This window comes from Cynoglossus semilaevis, chromosome 2, assembly GCF_000523025.1.
Source record: "Cynoglossus semilaevis isolate Cse_v1.0 chromosome 2, Cse_v1.0, whole genome shotgun sequence".
Taxonomy (NCBI): domain Eukaryota; kingdom Metazoa; phylum Chordata; class Actinopteri; order Pleuronectiformes; family Cynoglossidae; genus Cynoglossus; species Cynoglossus semilaevis.
In genome coordinates, this window is record NC_024308.1 from 18,662,091 (window position 1) to 18,685,852 (window position 23,762).

The window sequence follows — 23,762 nt, forward strand, 5'->3', positions numbered from 1 at the left end:
AGGGGCTGTATTCCTATTTTTAACTCTTGTATCTTTTTGAGGAAGTGTAAATATTTTTGTCACACAGCTGAAGTGAAAGAACATGAAAAAGAAATGGCCATCTAAAGTGACGTCTGGGAAGAGGACTTAAAGTACAGCAGGACCCTCGACTTACGCCGGAGTTCTGTTCCTATGGTGCAACTTGATTTCCGCTGTATGTCAGAACTCACATACTGTACATAAGTGCCTATGTCACTGGCCTTTGCTAACACAGTAGTCACATATAATCTAGATCAGGGGTCTCCAACCTTTTGTTCTCCAAGAGCTGCTTTTACAAAATAAAAAATGGCTGAGAGTTATCCATATTGTGTAACATTGATTTTTTTTTAACTAATGTCAAATTGATTAGATTTAAATTAAAGTTAAATTAATTTAGCTTAACTTACAGTAAAACCACACAAAACCACTAGAGGGAGCAAAGCACCAGCTTATCCACCAGTCCTCGGTGCCCTCCTCAGGCTGAAGCTGGGACCACGCAGCGTGGAGCGACTCTTGCTGGTTCTGCAGATATAACAGATTCAAGTTAATGTTAAAAAAAAAAAAAAAAAAAAAAATTTTATGACCCATTTTTATCAAGTTTTTGACATATTTAAAATAAATAATAAACAAAACCAACATTCTTGAATCTTTAAATAAAACTTTATTTTTTCAGAGAAACTATTAATAAAAATTATTTGACTAATTTCAAATGGATGTCTATTGAAATAGGGTGCATTACTTATTGATATAAAATAAAGACTGCAAGATATTTTCACATGTTCAGATATGCTGTATTTTGAGTTTTTAGCACAAATTATTCACTTCTTAGCATGTTTTGGGACATAAACTTGCATTTCTGGAACTTCATTCAATGAAGCTGCAGACAAAAGATGTCAGTTCCCAAAACTAAGATGTATCCTTGGTATTGTCACAGACAGACACAAACAATGCATTGCTGCATCGTGTAGTGTTTTGTAGTCATTTTTTGTAACATTTGCAGACATTTGATGCGATCATTATTTGCATCATAATTCAGTATAGGAGTTGCTGGAAATTTCCTTCAGCTGCATTGACAATAGTGTGCACCTTGTCAAAGTCAAGGTATAGAAAAAAAAAATTTTTTTTTTTTTTGCATTTCTGCACATACAGTATATAAACTTGTGTTAATGTCCAGTGTCTTCTTTCATCCATGGCTGCCCTGTGTGTCTGAGACCGCTTCAGACTGTTGGTCCTCCTTGGGCAGGAAGCCCCAGGTCTTTAGCAGAGCAAAGCGTTGAGCAGGAAGAGTGGAAAAGTAGTCCCTCTGTCTCTGTGAGTAGGTCTGAACTGGAGGAACTACGTCTCTGTAACTCCAGTCCTGCTAAAGCAAAGACAAGCGGACATTCAATCTAAAACAACAAAACCAATATTTTCTTAAATTTTCTTCAGTCTTAAAAGTGGACATTAACAGCAAAAGGTGGTGACATCAATTACCTGCCAACGATGGTTAAAAGACTCGAGCAGTTTTATCCTGCCTTCTCTGGTTGGGACACAGTCAGGGGGAACTGGCTGCAGGACGTCGGGGCCCAGCGTCACATCTTCAAACACCAACAGAGATCTGATGGCAAACCAGCCTCCGAACCTCGGATGCACGCACACACCGAACATTTTCTGCAGTTAGACAGAGAGGGCGGGAGAGACAATTAGTGAGAAATGCTAATCCAGACAATGAAACAATGAGTTTCCACAGCACAAAACAAAAAAAAAAGATTACTTTCTCAGCCCAGGGTTGATCAGTGACATCTGCCTGCTGGTAATAGAAAGCTGCTCCCGACACATGAGCTGCAGTCTGTGCCAAGAATTTTGGTTTCCTGTTGGGCAGCATCTCATAGTCATAACTCACCTCCACCGTTTGTCCAGGAAAACACTGCAGGGCAAAGGAGGAAGAGAGAACTATTGCAATCAAGGTCAGGAGCCATTTTTCATTTTAAAGACCACAGCGGTTGCTGCAAATGCTGTTATGATGCATGCAAAGGACACTGTGTTGATCAATTATGATGATAGAAGTACTCTAATTTTTCCAAATTACCATATATGGTCTTTGACCATATATTTCATTATTGGTAAGGACAAGATGGTGAGAAACTAAACTATCATTAGTTCATCTTTTAATGCTCAATCATTGTCAGGGTCACAGAGGGGCCTTGAGTCAATACCAGTAGTTAACAGTTGAGGGCAGGCCACCCTGGACAGATCACTATATACAATATAGTATATACTATTTCTCGAAGTAAGACCAATACTGCCACCATGTGGCTTGCTATTATGTTTCCTATATCAACCAACATCCAAATACTATATGTTGTTAAGTTCATACAGAAAAAAATACTATTAAAAAGGCCCTTACAGAGATTTTCCCATCAAGTTTAATGCTTTAACATATACTGTATTAATGGACCCCTCTTCACAATTTAGTCATTTAAGATCGATGCAAATACCAAAAACAAAATACTGTATATAGTAACATCAAATCCTACTCATAAAGCACATGTAAAAAAGTTAAATTGGATTATTAAAAATAACTAAATAATAATCTCTCCCTCTCTTTTATACTATTCACCCGTGAGACGGCAGCTGAGATGCACTGTTTGACACACTGGTCAATGGGATCTGTCAGTCCCTGGAAGCCTCCGTCCTCCATGAAAGGCAGGAAGGTCTGTTCGAACATGGCTGGAGTGCTGAGCACCACCACAGCCAGGGTGTCGTCTGGATGAGCCAGGCGCAGTGACGCAGGTAGCAGTGCATTGTACCAGCCCACCTGTAGACATGGAGCAAGTGTAACACAGAGGATACTGTTATCCAGTAGGAATCAGCTTGACTGCAGGAGAATGTGTCAACTAACAGTATATACTGTATATTTGAGCTCCACTTTTCCCTAGTTTCACAGTTAGACGGTCAGGTTTCTGTAGCCTGTAGTCGTGTAATAGAGAAAATATACACTTCAACACCACTCACTGTATGACACACAGGTTATTGAAGCAGTCATAAATCACAATTTAAAGCCTTACCCAGCTTACTTTAATTTTTAATGTGTTTTTATAAAGTTTAAATTAGCCTTCAGATTAGTTTAATTAATTATTGATGTGACTTGAAACTAGTAATGCATCATGTATTACTTGTTTGTTGTTGCTGTGTTTGATATGTGTACTGTATAAACTTTTAAAGGTACCGACAGTCATCTTTTTTGGCTTAAAATACATTATTACAGTGTAACAATATAACGCCCTGTGAGCTTTGACATATGTACCCTTATGATACTTCTTAAGGTGAGAAAAAAGTCATTGCCGTCCCTGTGGCTTTTGCTAAAATTAAGAATATAAATGACCAAATCAGTTAGTTGTACGACCTTTAAAGGATACACTTCGAATCCAAGTTCTGATATAGTATCCTTTAATAGTCGTATCGCTGTTTCCACGTTCAGAACGGTGGCTGCCATTGCTTTACGGCAACTGTGTCAACACGAGCAGTTGCATTGTGGGATAGGAATTCTTTCCGGGTCTTCCGTGTCAGAAATGTAAGTATAAATATATAAACTATTCTTTAGAAAGAAAGCGCCACATGGCACACAAAATAGTCATTTTTTTTAAAGAGATGTACTTAAGTTTAAGTAGTCTTGGAACTCTCTGATGGCAAAAGGGCAAAGCGTTAAGTCTTCAAGCTTTACTACTTTACCCAGAGTTCCTTTGTACTTACGTCATACGTAATCACGTCGTCGTTAATGGGCTCCTGGATTTAAAAAAACAGCTTCGCAAGCGTTTCGGTGAGTACTTTCGCTGGCTTGTTCTAACAATTACTTGAGCATTTTGATAAAAGGTGTACATGTATTTATTTAGTGACATGTTGCGTAACATTTTTAATACATTGTATAAAAAATAACGTTCGGCTCTAGTAGTAATATACACGTTGCTACGCTATGTTGCATTTCAGTTAGTAACGTTGGTGTTTACGATATCTACTCAAAAACAGTCCAATAATTTTTTCATGAATAGGACACAGGGGGTCTGTAGAAAAGCAGAATTTAATACACATTGTGTAGGTTTGTTGCTTTTATACTTAAAGCTGTTTCAAAATTACTTTCTAATTTTTGCGAGTAAATATTTTTAAAGGAAAGCCGGAAAGTTCAAGTCAAGAGGTTGAAGAAAGATAAAATGTTGCAGAGCTTGTTTCAAATAGTCACAACAGAAATGGCCTGTAGTGAAAAAACATGATGTTAATACCAAAGTTCAAGGGAGATTCTGCAGACTGGAGGTTAATTTGGTGATATATGTAATTGACAAAATTGCATCATTGATATCTGACTTAAATGTTGTCAAAGTATTATTACAACCCATCAAAGTAGTCAAAATCTGCTATGTTAATTCTGAATTCAACGTGTTAGCTATTATAGCTATTATTATTAGATGTTAAAACTGCTCACCATGTGCTGAAATCGAATCCCCTAGAAGGTGCTGGAGATCTCATCACGACGGCTTTCTGTTACCTCATCCACAGCTTTGATGCCACGCCTGTCTAATGTTACTGGTGTTGGGTGTATCATCACTGCAAGGACACACACACTAATTTGCACTTTGAACTATGACTTTGACAACTTATTTTGTAGCTCCCCGTAGACATGAACTGGGACAATCAACTGAACTCAATTCTATCTGTAGCAGACGGCAGCGTTGCAAAGATGAGGGTGAGTCAATTTGTCATATTGTGATTTTAAATTTTACAATCGTTAAAATACATTTTAAAAAACTAAGTCTGTATGCTAAAACGGCAGCCCTATTGAATCCCCCGTTGTACTGGTAAAATATGAACCATTGTTTTCATGGCTTATAAATCATTATCAACAGGCGCCTGTAGATGGCAGCAACACTCCACTACACGTCAAACAGGATAACAGCTTCTGATAGTTTTATTAAACCCTTGTCTCTCTTCCATGCTTCTGTCCACAGGAGAGACTAAAGTCACCAGGAAAAATTTCCAGAGTAGGAGAAGGTGAGTAAATATACTTTTGAAAAATATATATTCAAAACTAAACCAGTTTCAAATATATCACAAAAACACAAAGGCTTTTATAGCGAGTCTTAACTGTTTAACATGTCTGTATACAACCATGAAGTTACACTTATTGATATTATAGACATAAGCGATTACATCAAGTGACTTGACAGGACTGTGATTTGCTTTCAGTAAATGTCATTCATATGTTATTACAATTGTTCTTCCACAGCTACGGAGAGAGCTCAGGATTCCGGCCACCCTACTCATCTGACTCGAGCTGCACATCACTGGCCAGATTACCAGTCAATAGGTTCTTCTGTGCAAATGACAGATCTGGCTTCCATCCAGTCACAACTCCAGATACAGAGTCAAGTGTGTGATTTTTGTTCCTCTGCTATAATTAGTATGATGGTGACAATTATTCACTGATAGAAACGGTGCAACTTTTTTTTTTTAACATGGCGCTACAATGTTTTGCTAACACTTTATTAAGTGGTTGTGAGCAGGAAGAAAAAAAAAGTAATACACCGTTCATCAGAACACATCTTTATTGTTTTTACCAGGCTATTGAGTCTCTAACGCAGAAAGTTCATGACATGGAACGAGCACACCATTCGCAACAGTTTCACATCGAGACACTACAAGGTAACTGATGTACTCCACCGCTCACTACAGATACTGTATATTATATATATTATATTATATTACTTATTATACACAATTACCATTGCTAATGTTGTCTTGATCTTTACACAGACAGAACAAAACATGACTTCTGTTTTTTAGGATTGCTATTAAGCACCATATATATATATATATATATATACTCAGAAATATATGTATATATATATATTTCTGAGTACGATGAGTCAGATAGTGTTGGTGTCAATTGCCAACAATAAAACCTGAGTTGCAGAATATACAGTAGAACAAAGTTCATTTTTTTAATGAAACTATTATTGTGACAAAAAACTGTTCTTCAAAGCCTTGAGTTTTTAGCACTTTAACCTTCCTACAGTCAGATGTGCCAGCTTCATTTCCGTGAGACACGGTGGTATTTGTGCTTTTTAACCTGTCTAATTGTATTAGTCTAAAGCAACGAAAGTGTCTCTCCTTCATGCAGAGGAGGTTCGAAGGCTACGTGCGGAGTTGGGGGAGAGAGAAAGGGAAAGGAGGGAATTAAAGGGAATACAAAGTCCAGGAACAGAGAGGAGGATGGAGCAGTGGAGGAGAGAGATCGGAGAGGAGCTGAACAGTCTGCGAGGGCACATCACCAGAGCTTCATCGCTAGGAAACCTGGAGGAGAGGTACAGCATGTAGACTGGACATGCAGCTCACGATTGACCATAGAATATCAACTCTGTCAATGTTCTAAAGACTGCTGCAGAGCAAGTGAACCTTTTTCCACATTTCGAAATGTTTTTCTAAGTAATAAAGAGCAGTCAGTCCAGTGGGTGTTTGCAGATAGCTAAAACCACAGAAGAAGACAGACCTACAGTACCTATACCTATACTTAATACCTATAGTCAGTCAAAAGATATATAGAAGTCAGTAGTTAGCCCAGACATTTGTTAAAATTTTGCAAAACAAATAGCTAATAGATCAGCACAAAGGTAATGGATAACCTGTACAAAAACATTACTTATTATTATAATTAGTATTACTATAATTAGTATCAACTTTTGTTATTACACAAAAGTTGATTATTTTCAAATGAATATGAAATATGAATAATAATATAAATTCGTTTTTTTTTTTATTTCCTTTCCAGTTTTAGCTCAAAGCTTCGCAAAAAAGAGTTGGAAAATCTACAAAGAGACGTGAATCAACTGAAAACACGGTTGAGTAAGTCACCTTTGCACTGACAGCTGTTTATCGTTGCCTTGTATTATGTCAGCAGGACAGTAGACAAGTCCAGACGTAGGCCACCGCAGTTTCATCTCTTCATCTTGTTTGACAGGGCAACAAGAGGAGGATGCGATGCTGCAGCAGGCGGAGGCCAGAGAGACGAGGAGACGATGCGAACGCAGCTTCAAGGTGAGGCCTCGCCGTTTCACAAAGGTCACCTGCCCCGCAGGGATTTGGAGTTGGTCTGACCTTTGACCTTGTGTTTGCTCTTTAGACTCTGGAGGAACTGACACAGAGTTACAGAAACCACAGTGCAGATCTGGCACAAACTATGTCGCAGTATTCACACACACAGAAAGAGGTTTGCCTGATCAGGTGCGAGCGTGCGCAGGTTCCCGTGTTTGGGTTTGACAAAGCTTTGTTTCCTCTTCCTGTGTATCCAGTCAATCCCTTATTTACTTTGCACATATATAGCTCATTATAAATATATTTATTAATTATTTGGATTAAATATAGAAATGTTACTCATTATAAATATATTTATTAATTATTGGGATTAAATATAGAAATGTTAGGAGAGAAACTTATAGGAGAGTTTACTAGCATTATCAAAATCAACATGTCAAAAATTCGATACATTTTTTTTATTTAATTAAATTTTATAATGAATGGGCAGCATATAATAAGTCTTATATGTCCAGTGTGTGTAAAAATCCTTATTTTTAACTTTCTAAAACAGAAATGCAGTGTCAGAAGTGAAAGACAAGCTAAGAAGTATTCTTGGAGAACGTCAGCAGATACCACTGTCAACAACACACACACCAGGTAAGTCTTTTACACACACACACACACACACACACACACACATTATACACACAGATGATCAATCAGGTTTTTTTTCCTGGCCTCTGACTTTTCAGGTGTGTCACCTATTCCACCACCTAGTGGCATCAGTAAAGGACTCCGAGCTGTAGACTCCGACTCTGACGACTTCAGCCTAACTCCGAGCCTGGCTGAGATCAGCTCAGACGATCTGTCATGGTCGGATGACAAAGACTTAGGTAATTAGGAATGAAATGTGCAGCCATTGGACACTTTGTTCTAGAACAACTTCTGCTCTTAAAATAAAAATAGCAAGTGTTGGTTAACTATCTATCTTATATGCACAGTAATAGATATCACAGACTCTAATCACCAGCAGTGGGCACTCTGAAATACTGATGATGGTCTTAACAAGATGAGACGTGTACTTTTCCTCACCCTGTCTCTCCCACACACATCTGGCTCAACCTTTGCTCTGACTCATTCCCAGGATCTGACTCATAGAGGGCACAACGTAGTCTTCAGCTTTTACTAAGGAGCCTTACTACAAACCACCCCAAAATAGACTAAATAATCACTGCACTCACTCTAAAGAAATAAAGTACATGTGTAAAGACTTGCAGAATAAAGCTCTGTAGAAGTGGTATTGTAGTGTTTTTATAGATTATATTGTAGTTTTTCTACTACTGGAACTGATACGTAAAGTGCCATAGATGTGTATGTATGGTAAGATCGGTCAGGATCTTCACACATTATTAACTGCTCCTCTTTGTCTCCCTCAGATCTTTCCCAGAGGCCACTCGTGCTCCTCGACGTCCATTGCCGACAGAGTGACTTTACATGTCCAAGATCTGATCTGGTAGATATTGATGATGATGATGATGATGATGATGATGACAGAAATCTATTCAAAGATCTGGATTCGGGTTCCGACCTAAGCCTAAATGACCTTTGATCTGTTCATGAGGTGAATTATCAGTGATGTATTAACACCTTAAACTGATTTTAGTCTAGTTTTAATCTGGATTAGGTGATGTTTATAAGCGTTATTTCCGAACATACTTTGCACTATTTGAAAGTACTTTTTAAAAAATGTGAAATTAACCATTTCTGTGTGGTCTCCACCTGTCTTGTATTAATGTCTAAAACAGTAACAATCAGTGCTACCTTCAACTCACTCTTTTAAAACCAAGGCTTATTTTTATCCCTTAATAAATCATTACAATGTAAGGGGTGTCAAACATACGGGTCCCGTGCCAAAACCGTGCCGCTTGATGAATTTTAAAAATTAAAACATTACACACTTTATGTTCAGGAAATGATATATCTATATATTGATATATATTTAATGTACATTTCTGCATAAAAACAACGGGGAAGAATACAGTCCTTTTGTCAGTTATAGATAATTATGTTGTGATTTTACTGGTCCGACCTGCTGGAAATCTTATTAGTTGTATGCAGCCCATGAACCAAAATGAGTTTGACAGCCCTGCATTACATAGTCCTTTACTGGAGACACCAATACTTAATGTATATTGTGTGGGAGTAAAAGTGGTCATGAATTGGGCTGTGGACACTTAAGATTTCCCCTGTTCCAGGTTTTATGTTTGGACCAATCCACTAGGGGTAGAGATAACATTGGTTCCTCATAACATCAAGTCTTGTCCCAACAAAGTCAAAGAGCAGAGCTGTGATGTCAGGACTGAGTGTTGGTTTTCTGTAACTGTTTAACCTGTTGCTTACACAGTATGCTTTACTAATACAAACTGATTCATTACACTTGTATCAGTATTTCTATTAGTAAAGTAGTTTCGTCATTGTCGGAGCGTGTGTGTGTGTGTAATCGTTTAGGGGTGTGGCCTGGTGGAGATGTCATCTGCCGTTCGCTGGTGAAGTGACGCAAGTTCCCGTCCTCTTGGTCTTTTCTTTGTCCACTGGTCGTTCTGGACACAGTATAAGCATTCATCTGGTTCAGTATGGCGCCTGGAGAGATTGTGTTGTGGAGTGAGAGCCTCAGGAGTACTGTAGTTGAGGAAGGACAGCCATGTGAGCCATCGTAAGATATTTACTCTATGTCTTCGGCGTGGACAGCACTAGACTCAGCAGATTGTCTTGGTTTTGTGTTGTCCAGGCGGAAACCTCACAGAGGACATTCCCAGGGCTCTTCCAGCCTCTTGACCTGTGACTTCTATTATTAGGAAGTTTTCATTGGCAGTGGAATGTAAAGAGGCTGCTCCTCAACGCTGCTCCTCAATGCTGGTCATAAAATAAGTTTGCCATTGCCCTTATGAAAGGACTAGTTGTCCTCGATGTTGTTGACCTGACTTTGCCCCCTAAGATAGCATCAACGTTATGCATTTGTACTGATAGCTTTAGAGTGGGTGTCAGCCCTGGGGGGGCTTATCATCTTCAGTGCCTACACATTTTGTAGTTCCCACAATTTCTTTTTTCTTAGTAGAGGCATCCACATTCTGTTTCTGGGGAGTTCAAATCAGGGACACGGTGTGACACTTTTTGGCGTGGTGGTTTGAAGGACTGGACAGAACACTCAAGTGTTCTGAAATGTATTTTTTTTTTCTGTAAATAATTTATCTTTGTTCATCTTGCAGAGAAATTACATACTATTTCACTCAGTGGCAGCAGACGGCTATAATAACCAAAAGATAAATAAAAAAATGAAACAAAAGATAGAAAGAATGAGTGGCAGTGAAGAAGATCTTTGTCTTTCTTCAATTCCTTTCAGTACGTTGGATTTGTGTTCAATTAAACAGGCCAAGGTTTAATACTGAGTCAGTAAATTGTGGGCAAATTGAAAGTAGAAATTGTATTTCATATGTGTACATATATATTCAAATAATATATTCAAATATATTCTCTTTGTAGAACGTATTAAATGTATTTACTACATGAAATGCTATCTTCTGGTTAAATTGACCATAGGTGAGAATGAGTGTAAATAGTTGGATAGTTGGATTCTGGAAGGAATCTGAAGAGCGCTCGTGTTTTGTTTCTCCATAATACAGTTAGAGGAATCAAAAAGCCATTGAAAAGGTGAGGACATCCCCTCACCTCCACCCTCGTCTCACTGTGTTTGAGCAGAAGATCTTTGTCTTTCTTCAATTCCTTTCAGTACGTTGGATTTGTGTTCAATTAAACAGGCCAAGGTTTAATACTGAGTCAGTAAATTGTGGGCAAATTGAAAGTAGAAATTGTATTTCATATGTGTACATATATATTCAAATAATATATTCAAATATATTCTCTTTGTAGAACGTATTAAATGTATTTACTACATGAAATGCTATCTTCTGGTTAAATTGACCATAGGTGAGAATGAGTGTAAATAGTTGGATAGATTCTGGAAGGAATCTGAAGAGCGCTCGTGTTTTGTTTCTCCATAATACAGTTAGAGGAATCAAAAAGCCATTGAAAAGGTGAGGACATCCCCTCACCTCCACCCTCGTCTCACTGTGTTTGAGCCCAGTACAGTTGAGACTTCAAAGTCTCAACTCTTTATGCTCTCTGCCCAAGATGAGTCACACAGTGCCAGGCTTGGTGTCAAAGCTATTTAATAATTTATCGGTCAGCAAAGCTCAGTGAAGAGCCAGGGGGAAGTTGATGGTTTAGGTTAGATCTTTGTCTTAGGGTCCCAATGTAGTGTCCAGTAACATTTGTCAGATTATCTAACAAGTCATTTTTCCTCAGACGTCCACACTGGGCAGCAAAAAGCATTTTGGAAAACAAAGGGAACGTGCACTTAATAAGGTTCATAATACTAGATCAGAGGTTTGTTCAGGGGCCACATACAGCCTGATTAGGTGTCAAGTGGGCTGGACCAGTACAATCATAACATAATTACCTAAAAAAAGTCCATGTTTTTCCCCTTTGTTTTTCCTGCAAATAATTTATTAGAAAATACTCATATTTAATGTAAATATAATTTGAAAAAGCCTCACCAAGAAGATGGCCCACAGGCCATATGTTTGACACCCTTGTACTAGAACAAAAATCATTTCTATTCTTACATATATGTTGGTATTCGTCATAACGCGTCAGACTACATTATGCTTGAGTGCCTGATCTAGAAATAGCTGTATTTCAGTGCTGTAGTATAGCGATGAAGCAACTCAAAGATGGCCACACAAGTGTTTTTGTCTGAACAAAGGAAGTATGTGTTGCAGCGAAAGAAAAGAGGCCGGTCCTGTTGTGGTTGTACACTCAGTGTTTACTCAGTCGACCGAGGAGCTGAATAAAACGAGAATGCTTTTAATCACTTTAATCACTGAACAATCACGGAAGAATAAGGAAACACGGACCACTGTTTCCAAATACGTTTAATCACACGACAGCCTGTTATCCATACTTGGCAGCAAAGACATTCAAACAAATATACAATTACAGAACAATACAGGCATCATCAAAATCAGGAATCAATGGTGTTTTATGTAATACTGGATGTACTGTATGCGGGTGCGACAGATGTGAGGGAGTGACAAGACTCTTTTTTTTTTTTACAAAATAAATAATGCATGATCATGGCTTTCTGATCACCTATTGGGAGCAAAGTGGGTTTGATGACATCTTTTAAACCAAAAACTAACGCTGAAAACGAGAGTGAGATGACTACCGAATAAGGCACTTTACCAAAAGTTTAAAACTGCACAAAAAAAAAATCTAAACAAAACTTAACAAGTACACATTTGTGATGTATTATTTCACAGACTCCATCCGAAGTGAATAGCGGTGTTGATATTTTATGTGTTTTTGAGTCCTCTTTTCCTGGACCTGAGCAAAGTGAAAATGTCGTAAATATGTGCTGTCACTTCAGTCTACGTAGTATTTTGAACACATGTGTGTGTAACATTTGTGTTGTCCTAATGAGATACAGTCATCAGTAGTATTCGCGGGGCACGGGACAATGCTAACATTGTGTGCAAAGGCCACCGGCCTATTTCAGTCTGCAACTGTCATCGTTTGAAAGAGTGCCTCACATTGGACACGCTCGAGGCTAATTTCTGAACAGAGGCAAGTTAGAGCAGCTACACAGCCAACAGTGTCTACGTGGGTTTGTTTGGGAAAAAAAAGAAAGAAAAATCACTACACAAAACACTAGAACATGAAGGTACAACTGAAGGTAAAAGAAAAAAAAAGAAAATCAATTTTATGCTTTCGAAGGCACACTTTTCTGGCTAACGGCTAACTCCAGAAAAGAAAAGGCGTCATAACTGTTACGTCGTAACATGACAAGTCATAACTATAGGTGTAAAGGCAGAGTCTGCTTTTGCCTTATTCAACAACACTTAAACAGTTTATTACCTTAAACAGTTGTGCACACGTGAAGACTACGAAGCAAATGCGAAAGAAATTTGCACAAAAAGCCACTTTCTCATATGTACAAATGCATCTCTGTGAAAGTCAGAGATGGAGGTCTGGATAATTGTCAAAATTTAAAATTTCAAACCCTGGATTGAAAAAGGCATATACTGTATATATGTTTATATAAATACATATACACATGTTTCTATTTCAATTCAGGAGTCTTCAGGAATGTCTACTTTTAGTGCAACCTTCTTTTAGGGTCATTTTTTTTAATAATCTGGCACATTTCTCTTCTCTTATCTCTGGATCCAAACGTAACACCAGTTACCCATAAAGTTTAAAACACAAACTGTACAGTACTGTTATGTTTTTTTTTTTGTAAAACAAGCAAAGAAAAAAAATGTTACCAGTCTCTAGGCATTTCCTGTTCAGGTTACTGCAAAGATTCTGAACTGTAATCCTGACCTTAACACTTGATGGTGGGCTGCTTGACTTTTTTTTTTGCTAGCTGTAGCATTTTAGCAAGAGTTTCTGATGTGTTTCTATGAGTAATAGACTAGCATGTGAACTGTTTGTTGAAAAATCTCCAATTGAGCGAAATAGTACTACACACAGCCAAAGCAGTGGAAGGCCACGGACACACAATGCAACTGCATGACGAGAGGATCTCAAGACAGAGAGGTCGAACGACAAAATCTGACATTTCAACAGCTTGCGAATCGAACGTAAACTACTGCACAACTACACCTACTGCGGCTATAACTGATGAGACAAGCGTACGCCAAAGTCTCCTGGTAAAAGTCTGACCGAGCCTGTGTTCAGAACACGGCTAAAGATGTCTTATACTTCACTCCGTTTCTCTTTGGAAACCAAAACCTTTTACACAACCCCAAAGGTTGAGCCGGGGAACACTGAACAATCCAGTATTGAACAGCTGCCTCGTCAAATTGAACAGGTCGAGCAGATGCCTTATCAAATTTAAAATTACAAGCAATTCTAAGGGGAACCTGATATTCTCTGTCCAATACTGCGTCAGTGTTGCCCCTAATGAGCTGGATAAATGCAAGCAGGGCAAAATATTTGCTCCCAATTACCCAGAATTCTGTCTGTTTTTGTCAGATTAAGGCAAACAAATGATCCAGCAAATATCTGCACTCGAGGAGAGACCGTGTGGGAGTCTTCAGTGGTCAGTAGCTGTACATGGACAAAGGTGTGTCCTCCATCATGTCGTCCTGCAAAGAACACCGGAATTATTTTAATGTTTTTTTACATTTGCGATTTTAGGTCAACCTTTGAATTACAGTATATCCTGTAACTTCATATATTAACGTTGGACATACGTTTGTGATAAATATAGAGGTACTGGTTATCCTTGACCAATTTTTAGACAAACCGGTATAACTGTTAGTTAAATAGCTTGAGCCACTTAATTACAGCAAATAAGTAAAATGATCGATAACAAATAATAATAAAAATAAAGTGGATAAAGCTAAAGTGAGTAAATAGAATGTTCTCAAGTCATTCAAGAAACGTCTTCTTGGGGGTATAACTGAGCAGATAGATATGAAGTACAGTAGGTACTTAGCTTGGAATAATTACCAGCAACTGTACCTTAAAACCATAATACATGTATGAAACAGTCAATGTCAAACATTTAAATCTGAACAACTAAAAAATAAAGGTATCTGTGCTTAAAGCAGATATTTCTAGGTGCTAAGGAAAGTAGTTCCAGTGAACTAGTGACTTCCTGTTTCAGTTTCTCCAGAAACAGGCAGAGCTAACCCCTAATCGAAGAAAATGAAAACAGGATGGTGCGTTTTTGCTTTGACAACTGCAGTCAAAACTGGATCTTAAATATAAAACTTAAGAAACGTAGACCTTTAAACATTTTAGTTTGTTTTAGGGATTTTTATGACAGGCGATTACTGGTGAGGTTGTTACAATATTTCCTAGTTATGTTCTTACGCAATGTTACACAACAACAACGTCACAGCTGCACTCACCATGGGTAAGTCCTGCAGTCTGCGAAACTCTGGACGGTTGTCTCTGCGACGCAGTTTGAGGAAAAGAAGCAGAGTGATGATGACAGCGGTGACGATGAAGGCTATGACCAGACCGGCCAGTAGGGGGTCTAATGTTGGGGACTCGTGGGTTGAAGACACTGGAGGGAAAACACAAGATCCATCACAGGTCGATAAATAAAACACCACAGCAGCAGCTCAAGACAAGACTGTAGCTCAGGACAGAAGTGTCAAACACTGGAGGACGACATTAACCATGCACGTAAACACCGAGCTACAAGGACTGCTGCTTTAACAGGCCATCATTTAAGGCAGGGCTCTGCACCCTTAAACACACCATTTTTATGATTTTATCAGCAAATACATTTTTAATTTTTTTTTGTTTTGTTTTTTTTATTTAATTTTTACTAACTGCATTAACTGTTAACCTTACTAGCAACATTTTGGAATGTTTCTCAAATGGTGGGTTTTTACAGTTTAATGAGTAATTCTTTTCTTATTTGACTTTGAGTTTACCTGCTAGCTTGTTCCTGTTAGTGGAATAGGAGTGTGTTATCAGCTTCATTTAAGATGATAGCTACACCCAGCACCTAATACAAAACACTAAATCTCACCTTTAATACTTAATCTTTTTTTTTTGGTAAGACAAAATTTAGTTTGAGTTTGTTCTCCTCTAGTTAAAGTGCAGATAATCAACTGTCCGTGCTATACAAGGAAATAAGTTATGCCTCGTCTGGCCATATCAAACCAGAGCGAGAGAAATTCAGATTTTTCATCAAAAGAAATCTAATTTTCTCCTTTTCTGTTTCCTGAGATCAGACCAATTCTGGAAACCAACCGAAAAGTCCATATACTGACATTGAAAATTACAAAACAAACACAAAGAGTAGGACTATAAATCAGTTAGCAAAAGGACAACAAGGCAGAGAGAGTGGGGGAAAAAAAGAAAATTCTCTGTTCCATGACAGTCGCTGTCCTATTTCCAAACAGAGCTATAACTGTGGAGTGCTTGGTGGTGACAGTGCTTGTGCTAGATGAGGACGAGTTCTGTTTGTGCATAGACGACAGGAGAGGCCTGTGCTAAAAACAAAGCACACTATCGTCTCTGTCGTCGAGCCAATTCAATTCTGACTCAGTCAATAAAAAAAAGGGCAGTGAAGACTCCATTAGAAGTTTACTGTACACTTACTGTCGCCACCCACGTTGAGCTGCGATGGCGTGTCCACGTGGGCTTTGGCCTGGGGCACTGGGCTGCTCCATGGGCCGCTGCTGGTCCTCTCTTGCTCTTCCAAAGGAACTTGCTTCGATGTGGGCTTCTCTGAGATGGTAGTGCTGGCGGAGGAAGTAGACCGTGTGCTGGTTGCAGCCGCGGTGGTGATTAAAGACCTCGGTGCGGAGATGATTGAGGTGGTCCCAGTATGGGAGGGCTGGTGTGGGGTTGTAATGGAGTCAGGTGCCAGGGGTGGAAGACTGCTCCCTGTGCTGACGGTTGTTGTTTCTACATGGGTATGGGATGCTGTGTGAGAAGGTGTTGTAGTTGTGGTAGTAGTGGTGATGGTGTTCAGGGTGGTGAGAGAGTGGGTAATAGTCGTGGTGGTGGTGGTGGTGTGGCTCGCGTTTGGAACATTTCCAGGATGTGATGTCCCTTCCACAGGTATGGTTGAATCTGTCACTGAAAGGACAGGCACCGTTGGGGTGTTGGTATCTACAAGAGGAAAGTAGAGTACAGTGTTAGATTATTAGGGCGGCGGCTTTTTCAACAAAAAAATCTCTGTTTTTTTTAATGATTTGACTGATTTTTAATCCATAAAATTAGGGATACATCGATACCAATACTAGTATTGGTATCAAGCCCAAAACATGGCAGGCAAACAACTGATACTTGGTAACCACTTTAATTTGATGTTAGGGTTAAAGCTCCGCTCACTTTCTGTCCAGCTGATTTCTGTTTACCAAACAGAAAGTTTTCTATTCTATTCATCTTGTTTAGTACAGAACGACGGGTTTCTTTTTTGAAACAGGCTTCTGTTAATGAGAAAAAAAAATAAAACGCGCTACAAGAATTTCCGTGCGCCGTTTCCTCACCGCGGTTTAGGTTGAGATTGCACCTAAACACTGCATGTCACCTTATTACCCAAAGGAGCCATCTTTATAGCAATGCCATCCAGTTCATTACACATTTATTGAGACCTAACCTAAAGGGGTATCCATATCAGTACTCTCTAGTACACAGCGAGTACACACATACTAATTAAACATGCAAATTGTTGCAGTCCTCTGGAGGATGCACCATTTATTTTCAAGAGGAGACCGATCTGGTCTTTCAGGAAGTAGAACTGCATAAATGGTGTTTCATTTGATCCTTTTTGAATGATGCATATCTGATAAAAGTGACAGTAGTATGGGTGTTTTAAATGCATTAACACCTGGGGTTCAAAGGTCATTAATCAGGTACTGATTATTCTATTTTTCTCTTAGTCTATGAAATTAGCTTGTACTCTGACATGCTTTGTTAAGACCAGGTTGCGTCTTAGTCAATGCACAACAGCAATAGCCTCGTGCCGGTTGTGCCAACGTGCAGTAGCGCATTCTTTGGCAAACTTCGCCCAAGCCTTTTATAGCCAACACAGTCAGTCACAACACACCACAGATGAAATGTTCCCAGCGGGCTGGTGCAACACCCACATACAGAGGTTCTCTCAGGAGAAGGGAACGAGATTCACATAACGTTTATTCTGGTGAAGCTTATACATATATATATATATGTATATATATATATATATACAGTATATATGGGAGAAAGCCAGCAAGGTTGTACAATTTAAGTTAGTATACATATCTACATTAGAAAAATCTAGAACAGGGGTCACCAACATGGTGCCCAGGGTCACCTGGTAGCCCCTTGGACTACCTCAGGTGCATTCTAAAAATCAAACTAGTCAACAAGAGGGTCAAAAACTGTACTGTTACTGTGCTTTTTGAATCAGTTACACTGGCAGTGATATTCAAATGGGTGTAATGACTATGGTAAGAAGGGTGTCCGCTATTGTATGTCCCAGAACTAATTATTGTTCGGGAAGTCTGTATCAAACAAGTAGCTCTTCGTATTACTGAGTGCCCTTGAAGGAGCTCTCACTTTCAGAAAGGTTGGTGAGCCCTGATCCAGAAGTAACGAACTTGAACAGTTCATTTTTGACTCTGCACTTTTTTTTTTCAGCTTTACTTTTAAATGACTCACTTCCATTTAAAGGTAAAGACCGTTCCGAATAGGTGAATGTAAAATATGTAAAAGAATCCAGCTGAGCTCACTCTATGGTTTGGAAATGTTACTTACATTTAATTGACCAATGGTCAATTAGAGGCATTAAATTAAATTAAAAACTGGGAGTTAACAAAAGCAAAACCATGAGAGTCTGACAAGAACAAAATCGCAGACAAAGCAGTCATAAAGTGGACTCCTTCAGTTTCAGTGTGAAGCAGCGCTGGCGTCTGGATGACAGGGAGAGCGAGGCACCAAAACATGTCAGATTTCACTTCTACCTTTCTCACTGTCTTGTGAAAAGTCACACAGCATTTAATTACTTCTCTCCTGAACATCGTACCTCAGACTTCTACTGCTGATAGTTTCACAAATTCGAATCCATCCACTGAATTATATTATAGTTTCCTTATTGAATTTCTTGGCTTTTTTCTTCTTTTCTGTGCTGGTCTATTATTTAGATGGAGCTGGATAGTCTGGCCCAGGTATGGGCAACCTAAGGCCCGGGGCCGGATGAGGGTCGTTCAGGTTTTTAATCCGACCCGCCAAACTTGTCCATATTACACAGTTGATTTATATTATCATTATATTTCTTAGTTTTCCCTGCAATTTTCGCATTTTTCCAACAGATGGTGTAGAAAATTTTTAGAAGCATTTTAGCATTTATGCATCAATTTCAGGACCCATTGTGTCTGATCTGGCCACTCCTACTGGGTTTGTGGCAGATTTTGACTTTTCATAATGGCACACGTGTGAGCATAGACAGACCAAATAATTATTTAGGTATAGACTGTGGCTAAACCTCAGCAAAGACAAACCTCGCACATGCAGAAATAAATCAGTTTTCACTGTTTTTCTCGACAAATAAGAAATGAACAGTTACCATTGTGCTCCTTTGTTTCCAGTGACAGAGAGGTGGTTTCCACATCTGCAGTTGTGTTGCTGGTTAGCTTCATGTTGCCACTGGAACTTGTGTTCACACCAGAGGCATTTAGTGCTGGAGCAGGAAGACGCGTTGGTTCCAGACTTGGAGTAGACACAGAAACTGCAGCTGGGGCCTCAGTGGACATCTCAGGACCAGGAGCGCTCTTTGAGGCAGCAGCATGGTTATTATCTAATAAGGAGAGATCAGTGCCAAACCTCGTTAATGACCAGCGCCTGATGATTCTTCAGCTCAAGAGTGATTAATAATGAATGAACCCTAATATGGCGTTTGTCAGTTTTATGAGCCAACAGGAAAACAGTGTGTGCTAACACAAGGGCTACAGTTTATTTTTGCCTTTTTCCCTTGTATTTTGTAACATTTCTTATTTTTTCCATCCGACCCAAAATAGCTGTGGCTGTGTCACTAATATGCTATGGCTATGGAAAAATCAAGTACAAGCAGTCGTCATGCCATGTATTTTATGTCGGCTCTGATTATTCAGTGATGTATAGAAATGAACAACAATTTACTGCCACAGAAAAATGTCCTTTTTATATATTTCTAACATTTCTACAAATAAGTATGAAATCCAAAATAATTCAGCTGGATCCTAGAAAAAATGTGACACAGTGAGTTCAGTGACATTAAACATAAGGTCAAAGGTCCTGACACAGGGTCCCAGTCCTAGCAGAAATCTTTGAACGCTCTATTTAGAATTGTACTGTAATTTCACTCTAGTAACAAACACAAAGGAAAAGGTAAACTGTCCTACAGTGTCATAAACAATGATCTCACTCCTGTTGCCTGATCAAGCCTGACTAGGCACAAAAAGGAATGGATTCCATATTGGATTCAGTCCATGCACCATCCTTGGTGGGAATCCTATTTCCTATGCTGGGAACCACTGATCTAAACCGCTTCTGAAAATTGTGAAAAATCGTAACACGACCACATTAATCTGAGATATAATTTTAGACACGGCCACATGAAAGGGACAGGAACCAAGCCTAACTTCACTTTTGCACGGCATTAGCTGTAACCCACATGAGAGGTGGGTCATTTTTGGTCTTTAAAGTAATACCACTTTAATAACCACCTACCATTCCCCTCTCTCTCTCTCTCTCTCTCTGTGCGTCTTGACGTCGTTTGCACCCAATGTACCAGACTCTGCATCTGCCTGTTTCCTTTTGATGATAACCAGACAACTAATGTAATGTAATGTCATTACTGGTCAGTTGCGCATGGTGGTGATACCTTTCATTTCCTGATTACTCACACAGCTCATTAGTACCAGCACACTCAGAGAGACGGAGAGATAAGGAGGCCGGGGGACAGGAGTTTGAACGACACAAAAATAGCCTCAGATAAATAGACAGAGGTGGTTGTTTATATAATACTAGCCTTGTTTTTTCCTTCAACTCTGTGCAGCTCAGGTCAAACTCAACCCAACTCCTTCGTCTGTTTTGTGCGTGCAGATGTATGAACAGAGCCACTGTTTTCTCTGTCCTCTCTCTACATATCACAACTCTCTCTCCCTCACCGCTGCTGTTTGTACCTGGGAAAATAACTCCTGCTCGCCGCTTGACCCTGGGAGTGAGAGGGATGGCCAACTGGTTTTTTCTGGGAGCAGATGTCTGCTGTTTGAAAAAGCTGGTCTCAGTGACCAGTGTTTCCGTCTATTTTTACGGTCGTTTTTCGAAACAACTTTTCTCTTCAGAGTGGAGCCGAGAGAGCAAAAGATTGTAAAAGCAGCTCTGTTAGGGCACGCTGCACTTGGCCTTGTCATCAGATGTTCACTGGCATCGAGGGTATAACCTCTGAGGCTGCGTGTCCTGTTGCTGGTCTTTCATTTATTTTATAGTACTGTCTCCTCACATTGAACCACAGGGTAAATCATCTATTTGACTTTTTCTTTTTCCTTTTGATGTGTCTTTTTAAATATTAAAAGACATGAAAGTATTGTGCATGTATCCTAGTATATATTCATACTAAATGTCAGAATCAGATCTGTGCATTTCAGTTGATTCGCTTGACTTGACTATATGGTGATCGGTGTTAAATTGTATTGCATCACACACCCTGATCATATACATACATGCATACATTATGGAACATTTTACATAGAGTGAGAGAAGGGAAAATGGACGGCTGACTGTACCAAACCCAGACTTAGATAGATAAACGAACCGACATGTGCCAATGACAAGATGAGGACTGAAATGATACACTACAAAAAAGAAGAAGCGCCATAGAAAATGAAACATATTCCTGTAACAAAAATAAACATACATTATAAATATATATCCTAAATTTCCCAAAGGGAACTCAACAACGTCCTCTGTGCTATTAAAATAAGTGCTTGTCCCGTCCATCCATCCATCCATCCATCCATCCATCCATCTATCTATATTTGGAATTGAATTCTGAGTTTAAATTTTTACACAAACTCAAAAAACCAAATCCTAATTGATAACGTAAATATTTTTACATTTCAAATTTTCCTAAAATCAGGAGACAATAACCACAAAAAGTATCTACATATTGATGCCAAAGATGCTTGTGGGATATAATGTCATTTTAATGTTTCCATATAATTTGCCTTAACATAAAACTGCTTGCCTCTTTATAACCAAACAGTCAAATTTGATATCACATATATTTGTAAACAGATGTGGCAAAAGAGGGAAAAAAAAGTGCAGCGACAGGAAGAGGAGTGTGCGACCAGTAATTTAGCAAATGTTGTCAAGAAGTGGAGGGGAAGCTATTGTTGTGAAAAATGAGCTGTAACAACAGAGAATGCAATCAACGGAGAATGTGACCAAACAGAGAATATGACGGTTGGAGGTGGGAAAAAAGGTCAACAAACACGTCTGGTAAATAATACACAAACAACTATGGTACAGAATATAGTACCAGATGCAACTAAAAGAAACAGAAGTGACAATGTATGCAATCATTACATTACAGGGGTGTCTGTTGCTATGGAGCACGTTTTGAAAATGTTAAGATAAAAAACAGGCATTACAATTTTATATCCTAACAACTTACAATAATAACTAAAACAGCAACAGGTATAAGGTATGAAAGGTATGGAAAACAGAATAACTACGAGTTTATTAAAGTAACATGAAACTGTTTATACTGTCGTATTATTTCGGACGTATACGTCCAAATTTGTTTTCGTATATTGTTGAAGTAAGTGCACAACGAAGTTCTAAAGAGCACGTCTTCGTAAGGAAGTAAATCAACGCCAGTGTATTTGTTCACTCATGTCGAGGAGAACATTAGCTCGTCAAAGTCAAGGCTTTTTCTACACCTGGTCACGTGGGATCAAACCGAGCAAAACTTCCTGAAATAATCAGAAAAACAAACAGAAAAACAAACCAGCTCCTACCGTGGTCTGCGGATCCACAGGTCAAGAGCAGCAGCAGCGCAAAAAGGACAGTCCAGACTTTGGTCTCCATCCTCATCGTCTTCATCATCACTGTGTCTCTGTTCCGTGCGCTAGGTACGAAAACGTCACTATGACACGACCCCCCCTCCAAAGGAGAAAGTACGAAATCCAAAGCAGATGTGGCCAAGAGTTCTGCCCGGTACTGACAGCTGCTCTGTGACTGACTCTGACACTGTATGCGTGGCTGGAGGGACTGAAGAAGGAGGGGGAGGAGGGTGTGTACGCTCTCTCTCTCTCTCTCTCTCTCTTTCTCTTTTCTCAATCTTTTCTCTCTCTCTCTCCCCAGAATCAGTGCCACGTGTTCTCCGTTGGCTCTGATTCTGTGCCATGAAGCATATTCAACCCGAAGACTGACACCTACAGTAGAGCATGAGTCAGGAAACATCAGGCCACAGCACTGACGCAGATTCAGCAAATCATTCAATGAACTACTATAATGTAATAATAATAAAATAATAATAATAAGTATGAATAATTAATAAACTATTATTATTATTATTATAGTAGTAGTAGTAGTAGTAGCAGCAGTATTAAGGTAAGAATGTGTCTAAAAGGTAGTTTGTGTAGAATGATACAAAAAGAGGAAGAAACAAAGGATAGAGGCGCTACTGGATTTATATATCAATGCTAATGCTAATTAGACAATATACTTAAAAAACAAAACACAACAAATAAAAAATGAATCTGGTTCTTGAATTCTAAAACCCCACACAGATATATGCCAGGTTTGAATGGTTCATTTTCTATATATATATTTGCAGGACCGCGTGTAGCATTAATATTAGCTCTTTTTTCCATTTTTTTAAAAAAGTTTCGGTTTTGAGCCGGTCATTTTATGTACTGTCATGATTTTGCTAACAAAGTTAAAAAAATAACATTGTTTCACGCGCACCACTAGAGGGAGCGTACGTACCGCCAGTGGTCAGTGTTTTATCATTTGAGACCCACCGTATTTGTTTCTACAGTAGTAGAGTACTCGTTTCCGGAAGGTCTATAAACTTACCCCTATCAGTTTTCGATTTTGTCAAATATATTTTTATTATTATTGTATACAAAGTAAGCAAA

General features: G+C 38.9%; 4 protein-coding genes across 6 annotated transcripts in view; 2 read left to right on the forward strand and 2 right to left on the reverse strand.

Moving 5' to 3' along the window:
* The window catches only part of LOC103399996 (methyl-CpG-binding domain protein 3-like), an 844,757-nt gene that overhangs the window by 749,905 nt on the left and 71,090 nt on the right, over nt 1-23,762 (forward strand). The window lies entirely within an intron of this gene.
* On the reverse strand, nt 664-4,607 carry mmachc (metabolism of cobalamin associated C). 3 transcript variants are annotated; one of them, XM_008307221.3, is made up of 5 exons: nt 4,475-4,607; nt 2,618-2,815; nt 1,772-1,924; nt 1,492-1,668; nt 664-1,378 (listed from the first exon to the last, which is right to left on the reverse strand). In XM_008307221.3, exons 1-5 carry the CDS (start codon nt 4,475-4,477, stop codon nt 1,202-1,204), a joined length of 708 nt encoding a protein of 235 aa, XP_008305443.1. In that variant the 5' UTR covers nt 4,478-4,607; the 3' UTR covers nt 664-1,201. The 3 variants fall into 3 exon arrangements, with proteins under 3 accessions (XP_008305443.1, XP_008305442.1, XP_008305441.1); XM_008307220.3 differs by lacking the exon at nt 4,475-4,607 and adding an exon at nt 3,404-3,534 and having other exon boundaries at nt 664-1,375; XM_008307219.3 differs by lacking the exon at nt 4,475-4,607 and adding an exon at nt 3,404-3,534.
* Nucleotides 3,458-10,810, forward strand: LOC103376734 (cingulin-like protein 1). The gene is made up of 12 exons (XM_017040890.2): nt 3,458-3,571; nt 4,658-4,735; nt 4,998-5,040; nt 5,276-5,418; nt 5,610-5,691; nt 6,170-6,353; nt 6,818-6,891; nt 7,007-7,083; nt 7,169-7,269; nt 7,634-7,719; nt 7,815-7,955; nt 8,499-10,810. The coding sequence occupies exons 2-12, from the start codon at nt 4,670-4,672 to the stop codon at nt 8,669-8,671; spliced, it is 1,170 nt and encodes a 389-aa protein (XP_016896379.1). The 5' UTR covers nt 3,458-3,571; nt 4,658-4,669; the 3' UTR covers nt 8,672-10,810.
* LOC103376736 (cell wall protein DAN4) lies at nt 12,235-22,996 on the reverse strand. Its single transcript, XM_008307226.3, has 5 exons — nt 22,638-22,996; nt 19,202-19,432; nt 16,249-16,764; nt 15,042-15,199; nt 12,235-14,270 (listed from the first exon to the last, which is right to left on the reverse strand). Exons 1-5 carry the CDS (start codon nt 22,723-22,725, stop codon nt 14,226-14,228), a joined length of 1,038 nt encoding a protein of 345 aa, XP_008305448.1. The 5' UTR covers nt 22,726-22,996; the 3' UTR covers nt 12,235-14,225.

What these genes read in the sequence shown, in the direction of transcription:
- mmachc (XM_008307219.3), bottom strand. Translation starts at nt 3,493, where the DNA reads ATGGCAGCCACCGTTCTGAACGTGGAAACAGCGATACGACTATTAAAG. An exon ending in TCTCAGCTGCCGTCTCACGG is followed by an intron (nt 1,925 to 2,617) that starts GTGAATAGTATA and finishes TTTGCCCTGCAG; the next exon opens with TGTTTTCCTGGACAAACGGT. An exon ending in ATCAACCCTGGGCTGAGAAA is followed by an intron (nt 1,669 to 1,771) that starts GTAATCTTTTTT and finishes GTCTAACTGCAG; the next exon opens with AAAATGTTCGGTGTGTGCGT.
- LOC103376734 (XM_017040890.2), top strand. Translation starts at nt 4,670, where the DNA reads ATGAACTGGGACAATCAACTGAACTCAATTCTATCTGTAGCAGACGGC. An exon ending in GCAGCGTTGCAAAGATGAGG is followed by an intron (nt 4,736 to 4,997) that starts GTGAGTCAATTT and finishes TTCTGTCCACAG; the next exon opens with GAGAGACTAAAGTCACCAGG. An exon ending in GTCGGATGACAAAGACTTAG is followed by an intron (nt 7,956 to 8,498) that starts GTAATTAGGAAT and finishes TGTCTCCCTCAG; the next exon opens with ATCTTTCCCAGAGGCCACTC.
- LOC103376736 (XM_008307226.3), bottom strand. Translation starts at nt 22,725, where the DNA reads ATGATGAAGACGATGAGGATGGAGACCAAAGTCTGGACTGTCCTTTTT. An exon ending in GGAAACAAAGGAGCACAATG is followed by an intron (nt 16,765 to 19,201) that starts GTAACTGTTCAT and finishes TTCCTCTTGTAG; the next exon opens with ATACCAACACCCCAACGGTG. An exon ending in GACTGCAGGACTTACCCATG is followed by an intron (nt 14,271 to 15,041) that starts GTGAGTGCAGCT and finishes TGTTCTTTGCAG; the next exon opens with GACGACATGATGGAGGACAC.